The sequence below is a fragment of the Peromyscus maniculatus genome, chromosome 7, assembly GCF_049852395.1.
Source record: "Peromyscus maniculatus bairdii isolate BWxNUB_F1_BW_parent chromosome 7, HU_Pman_BW_mat_3.1, whole genome shotgun sequence".
NCBI classification, from domain to species: Eukaryota; Metazoa; Chordata; class Mammalia; order Rodentia; family Cricetidae; genus Peromyscus; species Peromyscus maniculatus.
Window position 1 is genome coordinate 118244180 of NC_134858.1, and position 17119 is coordinate 118261298.

Below are 17119 nucleotides of genomic sequence, written 5' to 3' on the forward strand. Positions count from 1 at the left end.
CTGCCCTGTGGTCCCCAGCCCCAGGATGGAATTCAGCTGAGCAGCAGGGAAAGGCAGGGCCGGCTGCAGCTGGTTTAATTAAATCATGGCTTTTGTTGGTCTGCACTGCAAAAAGTGCATTTCATCCCTCACCCCTCTCTGCCTCTGTGCCCAGGACTCTCTGATAAACGAGAACATTCTGTTTTGAATATTCGCCCTTGGAAATGCTGCTAAAGCTGTGGAGGTTACGCAGCTAGAGCTCGGAAACACCACTCTTAGTGCCTAATGGCCTCTTCTGCTCAGTGGCTTGTTAACTTATCCGATGGGAGGAGAACAGGGAAATTTAGAGTCCAGTGGCCTCTGTTGCATTAGCTCTGTGGACTCTGCTCTTGTCTCCCCTAAAGTCTACACCACTCTGGGGCTCCCCTCACCCTCCTTAGCTGCATATGGTGGGAGCTCAGTTCCTTGGGCAGAAAACCTGGGTCTCTGGGATTTACAACTACTTCTAAGAAGAGTCGTCCAGCTGGGAGGGGGGAGATTTGAAAAGAGACTGTTAACTGAGATGTGGGCAAAGTTGAGAGGTAGGTACCAGAGGGCTGAAAGAATAGGAATGGAGGAAGCTGTACCACCCCTAGGAGGTACAACCAGAGCTGAGGAGAGCTGGAGCCTGGAAGAGTGTCTCCACCAGTGGAAGCTAGAACCAGAGAGTGGGCTCCCAACACGATTTTAATGCTCCCTTGCCTGTAACTTCTTGTTGGTGTCTCTTGTTGACCAGGGAGACATGGCCATGAGCGTTGTATAGACCAGTGTCTTCACCTCATTTCCTGTTGGTGTGATAGTACCCCAGCAAGAGCAACTTAAGGGAAAAAGAGCTTATTGTGCTCACAATTCCAGGTTACAGTCCATCACTGTGGGGAAGTCACGGTGCATGAATTGAAATAGCCTATCACCTGACATCCACAGTCAAGAGCAGAGAGCAGTGAATGAATGCATCCATACTGGTACTCAGCTCACTTTCTCAACTCTTGTCCAATCCAGGATCCCTGCCTAGGAAGCGGTGCTACCCACAGTGGGCAGGTCTTCCCATTGATCAAGATAACCCCTCACTGAGATTCCCTTCCCTAGTGATTCTAGGCTGTATCAAGCTGATGATTAAAAGTACCCACCAGGGCCCAGGACAGACTCAGCAGGTAGAGAGCATTGGCAGCTCTTCCAGAGGACCTAGGTTCTATTCCCAGCACCCACATGGCAGCTTACAACTGCTTATAACCCCAGTTCCAAGGAATCTGACTTCCTCTTCCATCCCCCACACTGTGCACACATGAAGCACTTAATGTATACGCAGGCAAAACTTGTATACACATAAAATAAAAACAAATAAATCTTACAAAACAAAACAAACAAAACCTAGCCATCACGTGAAGTCGGCCAAACAGGAAGACCAGAGAAGTGAAGAATAGAAATGGATCTGAAATGATCCGCAGAGAGCAGCCAGCACAGCATTCTCAGACCTGAAGTGTGAGCAATAGGGTGAGCCACCTCAAGATTTTCCTCAGGGGAGTGAATGGAACAGAGGAGTCAGCTCTGTCCCCTCCCACTCCCATCTGAGGACCTGGCTCATCTACTTTGCTCTAAGACAATGGCAACTTTCACTAACCTTGATTCCACCCCCTGCCACAGACACACACAGACACACACACACACACACGCACGCACGCACGCGCGCACACACACACACACACACACACACACACACATCTACCCCAGTTTCCTTTTAGTTTCAGTTCTTGTTGTCCATGTACACAACCAGCGGCAGCAGACATGGTAGCAATGCCCAGCTCTGCCACTGAAAGCAGACGGAGCAGAGGACATTGGTCCTTTCCAAGATTCTCTTGCTGCCCCAAAGCTCTAAAGAGGAGGTGGCCCCAAAACTCATGGCAGTCACTGCAGTTACTTTGTAACTATCTGCCCTTCATGAGCAAGGAAAAAAATACTACCATCTACTGGTCCTCTAAGGTATATTTCATGGAAGCCAAGTCCAACAAGATGCTATGGGGACCAATAAATTGGGGTGGTTTGTTCATTCTGTGAAAATTGAGATCCATACATAGGAGACTCCTGGAAGTGGGGCTGGGGTGATGGTGGGTGATGGTGGGGCCGGGGTGATGGTGGGGATGGGGTGATGGTGGGGCCAGGGTGATGGTGGGGTGATGGTGGGGCCAGGGTGATGGTGGGGTGATGGTGGGGCCAGGGTGATGGTGGGGCCGGGGTGATGGTGGGGTGATGGTGGGGTGATGGTGGGGTGATGGTGGGGCCAGGGTGATGGTGGGGTGATGGTGGGGTGATGGTGGGGTGATGGTGGGGTGATGGTGGGGTGATGGTGAGACCGGGGTGATGGTGGGGTGATGGTGAGGCCGGGGTGATGGTGGGGCCGGGGTGATGGTGGGGTGATGGTGGGGCCGGGTGATAGCTCAGTGGGGTAAGTGTTAATCCCACGGAATGAGAGTAAAGACCACCACCCAAATTAGACAAATTTATATCAAGCTTTAGCCAACCTGGTGACAGCCTCTCCCTAAATTCAGGATTTAAGAGGTCAACCCCAAACATAGGAGAAGTGGGGTTTCATAGCCCCAAAACTGCAAGGCTAGGGGACTTCCGAGGGTTGGGGGATTTTCAGAGGAATTTTGGTCAGGTAGGAACTTGGCTGAACATCTCAAAATTATTTGGCAGAACATCTTATCAGGGTGGAGGTCAGAAGTGAGTTAAATTCCATACGGTGTAGAGCAAATCAAATTCCAGGAAATGGGTCAAAACCTAGAAAACAGGAATGAACTTACTTTGGCCTGGTGACAAGATGACTTCTAGTCTTACATGTAGTCGGGATGGTCCATCGTAAGTGCTTGCCTTACAAATGTCAAGACCTGAGTTCAATCCCCAGTACTGGGGAGGCAGAAACAAACATGCCAGTGTAGCCAATGAGTGTCGCTGTCTCAAAAAATGAGACGAGAAGAGCCTGAGGAATAACAGCAAAATTGTTCTCTGATCTCTACATGTATACACACAGAGACACACATGTACACACACACACACACACACACACACACACACACACACACACACACACACACACGATTCCTAGAATCTTGCAGTAAAGAAATCTTTGTAGTGCTCTTTCTCCTGGGAGTTTGACCACAGAGCCCATCCATAATGAACATCTCTCCAGCCATTCTGACAAAGACTCCCTGAATAGCAACCCATCGGGGAGAGGCATGTCACAGGCATCAGTGACCAGTGTGAAGAGGACACAGATAACTCAAAGTAACCGCTGTTTGCTCTCAACATGGACCTCACTAAGCAAGTAGTCCTAGGTGACTTTCAAGAGGGCTGTTTTTAGCAAGGTAGAATAACATTTTATGGAGTGGCATGCTGACTTCTGCTGTGGCGAGCCTGGAACAGAGCCACTGCACAACCCAGGTGTGACTGGAGGACGTCTCGATCCGAGGGCTGAAGTGTGGAACTTGATAATATTCCAACGGAGACTGGGGCTGGCAGCACCTCAGGGTAGAGAGGTACCACAGGGTAGAGTTGCTAAAGGCATAGGACCTGCACCAGCCCTTCCCAGCTCACGTCCAGGTTCCACCTCACCCCAGCTGTGAGGCCAGAGAAGGCATAGAACATCCTCATCTTTAGCACAGTGCTTACAACTGGATCTATCTTTACAGTCACCTGAACATTCAAAGAGTTACATCACGGTCCACAAGAGGATCAGTCGGTGAAGAGGCTTGCCGCCAAGCCTGACAATGAGAGTTCAATCCCTAGCACTCGCATGGTGGAAGAAGAGAACTGAAGCCTGCAAGCTACACACATACTCCTCTAACCTACACACACACACACACACACACACACACACACACACACACACACCCTCTGACACATGCATGGGGACACACACAAACACACAAATAAGTGGAATTTTAAAAAATAAGTCCTACGAATCTCTTGCCTTAGTTCTTTGCTCAGTAAATATGTCACCATTACCATGATCTTCCTCCAGCCCTCCAAGCCTATCACTTGAACTGAGCTCAGTGCAGACCTCTGTGTCCCCTCCCCCAGTGCCAGGAGAGCAGACTGAGAAAACACAAAGTGAAAACATGACCACTTAACCAGGCTGAGGGCTCGGATCTGTTCCTATTGCTTTGTCTTGGCTGTGATAAAAATAATTTTTAAAATCACATTAGCAGATAATGGGGTCAGTTTAGAGTAGATCCAGCCCTGGGGTGAAGATGTGCATTCCTCTTGTTCCTGGTAAAATGAGTGATCCTGGGCATGGCATCGGCACCACCATCACATCCAATTTCACCCAGTTTAATCTTTGCCTGTGGCCATGCTTAAACAGGCCATTTCACATAAATAATTCCAAAATAATCCCATCATGAGTTTATTTCCACTGGATAGTGCTGTGGGATGTTCTGTATGTCCTGTGGGAGGCCCGTTCTCGGGTTCCTCGTGGCTTTACCCAGCAGGTCTGCATAGAGGATGATTAGGACCACGGGCCTGAGTGCAGGTGTCTGAGATGGCCTGCACTTGGCTGTGCTGGGGGATGGTCTGTATGTCAAGTTGCTCTGATTGGTCAACAAATAAAACCTGATTGGCCGTGGCTAGCTAGGAAGTATAGGCCGGACTAACAGGAGAAAAGAAAGAACAGGAAGGCAGAAGGAGTCACTGCCAGCCACTACCCTGACAAGCTGCATGAAAAGATGCCGGTAAGCCACCAGCCGTGTGGCAGGGTATAGATTTGTGGAAATGGATTAATTTAAGCTATAAGAACAGTTAGCAAGAAGCCTGCCACGGCCATACAGTTTGTAAGCAATGTAAGTCTCTGTGTTTACTTGGTTGGGTCTGAGCGGCTGTGGGACTGGCGGGTGACAAAGATTTGTCCTGACTGTGGGCAAGGCAGGAAAACTCTAGCTACAGGATAGTCCCTGTGATAAGCCCCTGGACAGATTCACAGTTCACTTTCCTAAATGACTTTCCTTGTGCTTGGAGGAGAGGAGAGATGTCAAAGGCTTCCTGCCCTCACCTAAGTGTGAAGTGTTGATAAGTGGGGGCTCCCATCCCCCCCAGTGTTGAGCCCAGTTTTCTCTGGCCCCTTGATGACTGGCGCCCCCTCAGAGAGCCTAGCCAGTCCCTGTCCACTGGGCTCAGAGCTGCGCTGTCTCCGCAGGTGTACCTGGCAGCGGGCACCGTGTACGGGCTGGAGGGACAGCTGAGCGAGCTGGAAGACGCTGCCCGCAGCATCCACAGCAGCACAGGCGAGACGGAGCTGGCAGATCTGGAGGACCAGGTGGCTGCAGCTGCAGCACAGGTGCACCATGCTGAGCTCCAGGTGAGCCCCTCTCTGCTGGGTTGAAGCAGGAAGCTCCCACTTCATAGACACATTTCAAAGTCAGGCTACTGCCAGGCCCCATCAGCTCTAACAAGCTAGCATAGAGGTGGCCAATTATAGCAAAAGACTCTAGCAAACCTTTTCTTTCTTTAAGATTTTTTTTAAATACATATGAGTATTTTTCCTGCATGTGTGTATATGCACCACGTGCATGATTGGTCGGAAGTCACTGGATCCCTTGGAACTAGAGTTATGGATGGCTGTGAACCTCCATGTGGGTGCTGGGAGCCGAAGCCCAGGTCCTCTGCAAGAGTAACAAGTGCTCTTAACCAGTGCTCATCTCTGCAGCCCTCAAGCCTCTCCTGAAACAGAAAAGGTTTCCCCCTCCCATAGCAGAGCTCCAGTTTATATTATCTGTCGGGATTTCCTTTAAGACCTACGCTCATGGTAGAGGAGATGGTTCAACCAGAAAGTGCGTGCCACTAAAACCCGAGGGCCCACGTTCAGATCCCAGCCCCCACACAGAAAACCAGGCAAGCTGACAGGTACCTGCAATCCCAGTGCTGAGGAGACAGAGGTGTGAGCATCCCTGAGGTCCACTGACCAGCCAATCTAGTCAGATCCATGAGCCCTAGGTTCAGTGAGAGATACTCTCTGAAAATGTAAGGTAGAGAGTGATTGAGGAAGGTGTGTGATATCAACCCCTGACATCCACTATACGTGTGCATACATGCATGTGCACTCACATGTGTATATACACAAACTTGCACACACACATGTGCACACATGCACACTCATGCTGGTCTCCTCCCATTTCATCACACGGCCACACTCTCATACTGTGGGTTACTCCCTGATGTTTCCCCACTAGGGACTCAAAGCTGCACGAGAGCCAGGGACCCTTGTCTGGCCTAAAGGAACAACTCCTGACACTTAACAAAAATGGGGTAGGAGCTGGAGAGATGTTTCAGCAGCAAAGAGCATGAGCTGCCCTTGCAGAGGACCTGGGTTCTGCTCCCAGCTCCCATGTCAGATGCTCACAACTGGTCAGAACTCCAGGGCATTCGGTTCCCTCTTCTGGCCTCAATAGGCACCTGCACACACATGCACAAACCCACGCAAAGTACACGTGTATGTGTATGTACCTGAGGCCGTATGAGAGGAGCAGCAGGTGGCGGTTGAGGTTCAGGGTGTCGATCCATCAGGAAGCAACCCCCTGATGGATAAATCTTGGTCAGGCAAGGCCCCCCAAGATCGCAGACCCCAGAATGTCTCTTGCTGCTGCTGTGACCTTGAGTGCTTGCTGCTGCTCTTTGTCTGATATCTGGCATGGTTGAGTCGGGTGTGGGGAAATTCCCCACTGCCTGTAAGGTAATGTGTTTACCTCATTAGAATCATCCTGCTCTTCTGGGCAATTTTACCTACAAATTATTATGAAGATGACTTCCTCCCTAGCTGTACCTTCTAATCGATAATAATGTTAGCTTATACAGAGCCTTGATAAATAAAAATACATACAAAGCTATGTTTTTTTTTCAGTCAAGACCTTTGAGTTCCACTTTAGAAGCTGCTTTAGATTAAAGGAGAACCATTGAATTCTCCAGCAGCCAGGCTGGCCCTAATTCTCTAAATCCTTAATTGAGACAGACACGGGTCTCGGTGTCCTTGTCCCCATTCCTGCCCTCAGTTCTCCTGATACAATAACTAGTGACAGATGGGTATACACCCTAAAGACCTATAGGTCTGATTGTCTTTTATGTACAAAAGTTTAGGTTTGTGATTCCTTTAGGATTCCTTGTAAGATTAACTTTCAAGATAGACAGGAAAATGACTGATTCTTTCTTGGTAGCCTGGTATATGCCCTGCCAGCAAGAGAGTTGTCTGTGAAAAGACACTTTCTGTCTACTTATGTTCTGGTGACCTGCAATAAGTTACTTAGAAATAAATGTATATGGGATATTTGGGGTGACTGTTTTTAATCATATAAGGGAGATGAAAAAACATGTTACCTGTACTCTGTAGGAATTTAGCAAAATCTCTGTATGGGATAGAGATTAGAATTAACAGATGTTTCTTAGAAGTACTTTGACCTTTAAGAATTTTTGTGGAAAACAACACCTGTTTTGCTGAGGGGGGCTGGCAGCCATCCCATGACCTTGGTCACAGGACACTTCAGGCACACTTGGGGCTCTTGTATTATTGTGTATTGTGAAGGACAAGAGTCATGGAGGCATGTGATGCTCCCCTTCATTAAGACATGCAGATTAAGGTTGGGGACCTCTGAATGAGGGAGTATTTTATGTAACAATTGATAAATACATCTTTGTACGGCTGTGAGAGCCCAGCCAATGCAGTCCAGCAAGTCCATCAGAAGAGACTATGAGTAAAGAAGGAAATGATCAAGAGAATGTGTGAGTCTTTTTCCTACCCCCCCCCCCCCCCCCCCCCCCCCGCCCCAGGTAGACAAGCCCAGGACATGCCAACGCTGCAGATTTTCCCTTCAAACCCTGAGTGCTGTCTTAGAGGCTGGTCCTCAAGGCAGCAATATATATGTGAACAAAAAAAAAACCCTTTTTTTTTTTTTTTTTTTTTTTTTTGGTTTTTTGAGACAGAGTTTCTCTGTGTAGTTTTGGTGCCTGTCCTGGATCTCACTCTATACACCAGGCTGGCCTCGAACTCACAGAGATTCTCCTGGCTCTGCCTCCTGAATGCTGGGATTAAAGGCATGTGCCGCCGTCACCCGGCTTTAAAAAAAAAAAAAAAAAAAAAAAAAAAAAAAAAACTTTTTAAGGGGTAAATAAAGGAATGAACAGATAGTGTGCACTTCTCAGGCTATGGGTGAGGAGCAGAGCTTGGATACAGCCATCTCCATGGAGCACCGTCATCTACTACATTCTGAAAATGCTTCTTTGCCACTTTTGTGAACGTGCACTTGTCCCTCATGGATCAGAGCCAGTCATAGGCTAAACCACTGACTCCAAATGGGATCTGTGGGTATTCTCTCCGGAAGCCACACCATTTTATTTCCTTTATACAGGACTTGGTATAGGTCTACTACCCATAGACTACTATAGGACCCACAACTAGGCATGTCTTAGTTAACACACAACTTACCACAACTGGTGCTTGTCTGTAATTCCAGCATTGAGGATTCAGGTTGAGAGTTCAAAGTCATCCTTGTCTACAGAGCAAATTCGGGGCTAGCTTGGGCTACATGAGATGCGGGCTCAAGATACATTAGTAAAGAAGAAGGTGGGAGGCCCATGTGTTTCTCTAGGCCTAGACGGGGGGGGGGGGGGGGGGGGGGGGGCGCGGGGCGGGGGAGGGGGGCGGGGGGCGGGGGGCGGGGGGGGGCCCTGGGGGCCCGCACGGGGGAAGCAGGGGGGCAGCAGTATGGCTCAGCAGAGAAGGGCACTAACCACACAGGCCTGGAAACCTGAGTCGTCTCCCACAGAAACTCTGTGCAGAGATAGAAGGGAGGAACCAGAGAAACAATCCAGGAAGTTGTTCTCTGACTTACACATGTGCCGTGGCATGTGTGCCCCATATGCACTTTATAAATACATAAGTAAATTATTTAAAAAGAGAGAAACGGCAGGAGTTCAATCTATATCCCTAATATCAGTACTGTCTTTACTTTTTTTATTTGTTTTGTTTTTCAAGACAGGTTTTCTCTGTGTATCCCTGGCTGTCCTAGAACTCACTCTGTAGACCAGGCTGGCCTTGAACTCACAGATCTGCCTGCCTCTGCCTCCTGAGTGCTGGGATTAAGGCATGTGCCACCACTGCCCGGCTTTGTCCTTATACCTTAACACTGCGTCCTGGCCAGGCCTGAGGAGATGGCACAGCACAATTGGTGAAGTACTTGTCTTGCAAACACGAGGCCCTGGTTCCCGTCCCCAGATCCCAGTTTAAAAATATGAAAGAAAATGCCTGGCATGGTGATAAATTCTTGTAATCTCACTCTTGAGGAGGCAGAGACAGGCTTGAGACCCTGGGTAGAGACCTGGAAGGTAGGGACAGGAGGTAGAGAGCCTGGGGCTTGCTGGCCAGCCAGCCTAAGTAAATCATCTGGTTCCAAGCCAGAGAGGTGCTGTCTCATAAACAGCCAGGCCAGAGACTCTTCCCGCCCTCTTCTGCAGTGTCCCTGAGTGAGGGTGTGGGCAGTGTGATACAGACATCCCATTTAGGGCGGAGCACTCCAGAGTCACCTGCTCTGCACTTTGGCCAGCCATGGGTCTACATTAGCCACTGACCACAGCACACAGAAGCGTCTTTGGTGAGAGACAGAAGGTGGAGTAGCTATGGATGCGGATGGGTGTGTAGAAGGCGGTTTACACCTGTGTCCAGTTAGCAAGCAGGTTCTCCCCTGGGGCCTGGGACCTCCCCAGCCACGGGTGTTTGGGCAGGCTTACAGAACAAGGCGTTGAGTTCCACCTGTGGAGCAGGCCTTACATCCAGCCAGAAGGTAGGTAGGTACTCCCATGGCGTTCATGCCCTGCTGCACAACTGTAGGTCTCACTTTTTGAAGTTTTTAAATTACCTCAGCAGCACCTCCCTGAGGACCAAGGTTCCAGGACTCTGCAGAACAAACTCAACCCTTATTCTAACCCACAGAAGACATCCTGGCCACTCAGACCTAGGTGGCTCTGGGCCAACATTCCCATGCCCCAGGCCTTCAATTTATCCCTGTGCATACTCTAACAGGGCTGTTGACATGTTCTAGAACTGTGAAACTAGAAACTTAAGTTTATGCATTTCTTGTGTTTTGTTTTTTCCTCACAGCACTAGATAGGCCAACGGTTGGTAGACGTTGACTGAAAGGGCCAGGTGCTGTGGCACATGTCTGTATTCCTAGCACTTAGGGCATGGAGGCAGGAGGATCAGGAATTCAAGTCATCCTCAACTACATAGCAAGTTCCAGGCGAGCCTGGGATGCATGAGACTTTGTCTCAAAAAGAAAAACAGAATTGAATGTATGAATGAGCGTACATCAAGGCAGGCTTGTTCTTTGGAAGTTCGTAACACCTTGACCAAGATTCTTCCTTCCTGTCTGTATTTACTGACCCTGCCCTCCTGTTGCCTGAAGATTTCTGACATCGAGAGCCGGATTTCAGCCCTGACCATCGCTGGCTTGAACATAGCACCCTGTGTGCGTCTCACAAGACGACGGGATCAGAAGCAGAGGAGTCAGGTGCGTCTGTCCTTCCCTCCCACATTAGAAGATTCCGGGACCTGGAAATTCCAAGTACAGCGTCTACAGAGCTTTACTGAAGGCTGTGTTTGTTTGTAGGTACAAACGATAGACACATCGAGGCAGCAGAGGAGGAAACTGCCTGCTCCTCCTGTGAAAGGTATGGCTGCACTTACAACACTAAGCTTGAGTCATGGAAAGCGCTCAGAGCCCTGTGTGTGAGCAAGTGTGAGGACCAGATCCAGTGTGCCCTCTCCCCAAGGATCATTCTCCCAAGGATCGTTCTACTCTGTCTTCCTTGTGGGTGTATGACAGGGTGTGCATGAGAATAGATGAGTCTGAGTGAGCATGAGTGGGTGTGAGAGAGATGGTGTCACTGTGTGCCTGTGTGTCAGTGTGCCTGTGTGAGCAAGTGTGTGTGTGAAAGTGTGGGGGTCAGAGAGGATGAGGGTGCAAGCGTGTATTTGTGAGAGTATGTGTATGAGGGTGAGATGTGTGAGTCTGTGTGTGCGCGTGTATGAATGTGAAGGTGTATGGCTGAATGTGGATGTACATGTGAGGGTGTGGGGGCTCAGTGTGCAGCTGAGTGTGGGTATGTATATGAGTATGAGGTTATAGATGAGTGAGTATATGTATTGATGTGTCTATGGGAGAGTATATGAAGTGTGTGAGTACATGTATGTCTTTGTATGAGAGTATGAAAATGTGGCAATGTGAGTATGGAGAGAGTATGAGAATATGTGTGATTGTACATGCATGTATGTGTGTGTGTGTGATTATCTTAGTGTATGTGTGAAGGTATGTATGGGTGTCGGGTATTTGAACATGTGAATGTATGTGTGATTTTGTATGAGTGTGTGTATGTAAGGGGTGTGAGAGGATATGAAGTGTGAGTGTGGTCTGTTGGGGATATGGGTGTACACGTGAGTCTGAGAGTGTTTGAGTGTGTGGGCATATGAGTGAGTGTATTGTGAATGTGTTTGAACATGTGTGGGGTGAATTAGTGCATTAGTGTGTGAGAGCTTATTTTTTGTGAGTGTGTATCTGTAAAGCTGTGTGTGAGTAATTGTGTTTAGGTGAGATTATGTGTTTAAAAGTGTTGGCCACATAAGTATGGAGGTATCTGGGTATGTGTCAGGTGTGTGCATATGTGTCTGAGTGTGGGGATGGACTTGGTGTGTCACAGTGTGTATATAAGTGAGGGTGTGTGCATAAGTGTGAATGTGAAAGTATGAATGTGTTGGTGTGTGTCTGTGTATGCAAGAGTACCATGTGAGTGTGTGAATGTGGGAGTTTCTTCCAGTTTGAGTATGAGGCTGTGAAAGTGAGTATGTCGATGTGAATGCACTTCTGAGTGTTGAGTGTGTATATATATATTTGTTTGAGAGTGTGTTTATGAGCGTGTATGAATCTAAGTTTGTGAATGTGACTGTGTTCATGAGTGGAGGTCTGAATGTATGCTCAAGTTTGTGTGTGTATCTGTGTGTGTGTCTGTGAGTGTGTGTATACATGAGTGATTGTATGTGAATGTGAGGGTGCATGTGTATTTTGTGTGTGAGCATATGTGAACTTGAGGTGTGTTTTGTTTATGTGTGAGCTTGCATGTAAATGAGTGTATGAATGTACTTGTGTATGAGTGTGTGCGGAGCTAGGCTGGTAACCAGTAAACCCCAGCAGTGCCCCGGGGCCTCTGTCATCCTGTCCCCCAGACTCTCCCCCAACACACACACAGCACCTGGATTACAAGTATTTTATGTGGGTGCTGGGATCCAGACTCAGGCACAGCAAGCCTTCCTCCCGCCGTTCTTACCTGTCTTGACTTGGGTCCCCCAGAAGCGAACCTTGGAACATGGATGCATGTGGGGTAGATTCCAGGAAGTGCTGAGGGTAGAAGGAAGACAAAGGATCGGAAAGCGTGCAGGCCAAGTCAGAGTGCTTTAATGAGTGAGTTATTCTTGGGGAAATGAAGCCAACTCCCCTCGACTGAGCCATCTCCCGGGACCTAATTCTTATTGTTTCCTTTCTAGCTGAAAAAATGGAAGCATCCGCTGTGGCTGCCGTGAGAACATTTAACCGTAACTTCCTTCTACAAGGCTTCTCCACAAGCAGGCCCTCGGAAAGCGAAGGTGGTACCAAGGACTTGATGGTAAATACTATCGCGTACTGTCGTGCCACATGACGGCCCCTGCTTTCCTGTGCCCGTCACACCGGTCCCTCCATCCTCAGATGTGCCACCAGGTCTGGCACTGCTGGCTCCTTAAGCTGAGCCTGTTGTCTTGGATGCACCTCTACCTGGCTCATTCTAAGAACCAGCTACAATGTGATGGAAATACAAGCATGCGGGCCTGGGAGCTGTGTAAGGGCTTTGACTCCGGAATGGTCCGAGTGCATTTGAAATTTTCTGTTAGTCGCGAATGGCTTTTCCTAAGTAGAGTCAGCAGCTGCCCCCAAATGACAAAGGACAGGACAGAGGGAAACATCACAGACTCTAGGGGGTCACACAGGAAGGGCTAACAGAGTGTTTGTGTGAAAACATTTGCAGCTAGGTGGGGTGGCTTATGTCTGTAATCTCATCGTTAGGGAGGCTAAGGCAGGAGCATTGCTGTGAATTTGGGGCCAGACAGGGCTTCATGATGAAGTCCAGGTAAGCCTCAGTTACACATCCAGACACTGGCCGATAACATGGCTCATGGAGGCTTGTAGTTAGGGTTACTATTGCTGTGATGAAACACCATGTCCAAAGCAACTCAGGGAGAAAAGGGTTTTATGTGGCTTACATATCCTGAGTCACAGTCTGCTGATGGAAACAAAGGCAGGAACTCAAATTGGGCAGGAACCTGGAGGCAGGAGCTGATGCAGAGGCCATGGAGGGGTGCTGCTTATTGGCTTGCTCAGCCTGCTTTCCTATAGAACCCAGGACAGCCCCGGGATGGCACCACTGAAAATGAGGTGGGCCTTCCTCCATCAATGCTAATTAAGAAAACACCCTACAGGTTTGCCTACAGCCCAGGCTTATGTAAGCATTTAAATTTGTGTGTGTGTGTGTGTGTGTGTGTGTGTGTGTGTGTGTGTGTGTGTGTGTATGCGTGAACTTTAAGTTAAATAATCAATTCATCAATGAATATAAAAACACAATTTGCAGCTGGGTTATGGTGGCTTACATATGCAATCTCAACATGAGGGAAGATGAAATAAGAGGATTGTTGTAAACTCAACACCAACCTGGGCTACACAGTGAACGCCAGATCTGCCAGACACAGTCTCAAAACAGTTAACAGCAATATGTGCATCAGAAGTTCAGAAAACAGTACAGTACATTGGAAGAGATATCTGACCCAGGCATGTCCAGAGTATGTGCCTTGCTGATGGCAGACCCTGTGTGGAATGGCCAGAGGGATAGAAGGACACACCCACCTGCTGCTGTCTAGGCACCCTCTGCCTCTCCCATCCTCATCATCCCCCTCCTGGTCCACTCTGAGTACAGAAGCACCAGGTGATGGTATGATATGAGGTCCCCCCCTTTGAACCACACAGTACTGTCTTGATGGCCACAAGGAACCTCAGTCCTCATTGCCTTTCCTTTACTGGTCACCTGTGACCCCTGACCTTTCAAAGTTCAATCATCTTGCTACTGGCCATAACTTCAAAAAGCCTTAAAAAAAATTAAGCCAGGTGGTAGTGTATGCCTTTAATCCCAGCACTTGGGAGGCAGAGGCAAGTGGATCTCTGTGAGTTTGAGGCCAGCCTGGTCTACAGAGTGAGTTCCAGACAGCCAGGGCTACACAGAGAAACCCTGTCTTGAAAAACCAAAAAAAAAAAAAAAAAGAAAGAAAAAAAGGAAAGAAAAGAAAAAAAAGAAAAAGAAAAGAAAGAAGAAAGGAGAGAGAGAGATCAGAGACAGTGGAGGAGGGCATGTCCATTTGCCTGAAGTAGGCGTAGGCGAGTTCGGAGCCTGCCTTGGTGGTAGAAAAGCAGTGTGCTGGGTTATGGTTGGTGAGTTAACAGCTCCCTTATTGCCTTTCCAGAAATAAATGCCAATTAGAGAACTGAGTGATGTGAACATTGAGCGTTGGTTAAGATGCTTAAATATCCAACTACCCATCACAGAAAATACCTAAGTACATAACAGAAAATCTGCTTCCTAAGAATCAGTTTGCAAACAGAAAACCTCAGTAAATCCCGGGAGAAAGAAAGTGTCCAGTCATCCCTGTAACCATGTCCCAGACATGATCAGTTTGGAGGTAGCTGGTGACAGTGTATCCATCTTGCTTCATTCAGGAGCCTGTTCTGGAGTCGGCTGTGATGTACTAACCTCGGAAGTCCACAGCCAGTGACCCACTGCCTCCGGCCGTACACGACAGTGCCTTGACCCAACAGCCATCGAGTACTGTGTGGATTTCCAGTGAGGCGAGGGCCTGGGGGGCCCCGGTGCACTGCGGCACAGGGCTGTCTTGATACCTCACCCAGAAGGCCATCTCAGTCTGCAACGCTGAGGTCTCGCCCACTCTCTGCCTTAGGCTCCCAGGGGAATCTGAGACCGAATATCCAGACGCTGGCTTCCAATAGCAGAGCTCTGTGTTCAAAAGATGCATTGTGCCTGTTTAATTTGCTCCTGTGTCTTGTCTTCACCATCTCTGTGTGCTTTAATCTTTTATCTCCATCAACAGTTCATCCAATGGAAAACTGTTGGAGAGGAGGAGCTTCGGGAAGGAGGAAGGGGGGGTTGTTATCCTTGCTCACTCTTGTGTATCTCCTAACAGCTGCTAAGAGCAGGGGCACTGGAAACAATTCCATTGGGAAATGCTCAGCCACCTCCAGCGAGGCTCCCAGCCCCCACCCCCGCCTCCATCACTGTCCTCATGGCTTGGCAATCAGCAGCCACAAAATGAAAAGCTCTGATCCACCCGGGCCATACCCAGGTCTCTTTGAAACCATGTCTCATTTTGAATTTGGGGTTCTTGCATGGATTTACTCAGGGGGAGCGGGGCCTAAGCAATGTCATTATTAGTCTAACTTTCAGGACACTGTTCAGCGTCAGTGTGATGTGGCTTGGCCATGACTGACATTGAAATGAGATTTGGGTAAATGAACTATTGCAAAATAGAACTACACAAGGGAAGTGCTCTATTCTCCGAAATACGTTTCCCACCGGGTTCAGCGAGATTCACGTTCAACAGCAATGGTGGAGGTGGTTAGGAAACCACCTTAGAGAAAAGTAGTGTGAACTGTGAGGGAAGCAAGAGGTGATCCTGGCGCACATTCACGGTCTGTTCCGGGGAGAGGCTGGCCTAAACGCATGAGTGTCTAAAGTGTAGTGGAACTTAACACTGCTGCACTCACTGGGTACTTGTAGCCTGTTTTTAATGTCGGCTTCCAGGATATTCTGAATCATGGAGTATGGTGGGGTTGGGGGCCAAAGGAGGGGTTGTGAGGCGGTGAGCAGGGCAATGAGTGACCAGTGGGTGCTGGCTCTGGAGGAGACAATGTTCTCAACTTTGTCTAGTGTCCCTCTCGTAGGCATATGGGTTTTCCAGAACCCAAACCCAGGGTCAGACCACTGAACTTGCTGAAGCCATGTGTGTGAGCTGGTTCTAACTGGAATGCCCCTGTCCCCCAAAAGCCCAGCTCTGTTTTCACCCCCATGTTCTCGTGTGCATCCCCAGGCTTGATTTAACTGCCATCCCTGAACTGTGCGTGTGCCATTACTGCTGATGGGGGTCCTTGTATTTCCATAATGCTCCTGCTGCTGTATGTATCTCCCCAGAGAAAGGACTCCATGGAAATAGTAAACCTTTGGCATTTTATCCTGTGGGTGTGGTTCACACTAAAACAAAATTGAAAACACAACAAAAATATCTGACTTCCAAACAGGATGTTTTCCTTAGGAGGCATGAGACTGCCTTTGTGCTAACAGTGTTCAAATACTCAGTTTTCTTTTGAAAAAAAAAAGTGTGTACTCTGTAAGCCTTGCAAAAAATAATACTAATAATGAAGAAAAAGCCTGTTCTATGGCATCTGAACTTTTTTAAAGGTTTCCTTGTGCCAAATAAGTACAAAGATTTAATTTACTATTTAAACCATAAACATGCTATAGTTCCAGAAAATTATTTTGTCATCCAGTGATTTTGATCTTTAGTGTCAATATTTATATTTAGATTAATTTTTATAAATGAAATATTTTGATGGTTTAAGAAAATGAGGACAGAAAGGATACTATCTCTGATGGCCTCTCGGGGTTATGCCTTCATGTCTCACACACTCGGCCAAGAATCACTGTCAAAAGAAACGACCACGACCGAGCAGTAAAAGTCACTTATGAAAATCATCTGTGTGTGTGATTTTTATTTATTTGCCTATTTTGTTTAGAAATGTCTAGGAGTCTGTGTCCCTGCTTGCCTTCGAGTTTTACTACACACAGCCGTCTGACCAAGTTGATTCTCTCTCCATAGTTGAAACAAGGCAGTTTCTCAGGGCTGGGATTACAAGGGTGGACCTGCACATTACAGGGGTGCACCTGCACGTTACAGGGGTGCACCTGCACGTTACAGGGGTGGACCTGC

At 48.2% G+C, this 17119-nt stretch overlaps 1 protein-coding gene across 3 annotated transcripts in view; it reads left to right on the forward strand.

Moving 5' to 3' along the window:
• Myrip (myosin VIIA and Rab interacting protein) overlaps positions 1-16884 on the forward strand; it is a 192828-nt gene extending 175944 nt beyond the window's left edge. For all 3 annotated transcript variants that reach the window (XM_015985631.3, XM_076577376.1, XM_042282005.2), the window contains 5 exons: positions 5204-5365; positions 10455-10559; positions 10659-10719; positions 12587-12705; positions 14838-16884. In XM_015985631.3, the coding sequence (XP_015841117.3) occupies positions 5204-5365; positions 10455-10559; positions 10659-10719; positions 12587-12705; positions 14838-14870 (480 nt within the window). In that variant the 3' untranslated portion in view covers positions 14871-16884. The remainder of the gene's footprint in view (positions 1-5203; positions 5366-10454; positions 10560-10658; positions 10720-12586; positions 12706-14837) is intronic.
• The last annotated feature ends 235 nt before the right edge of the window (positions 16885-17119 follow it).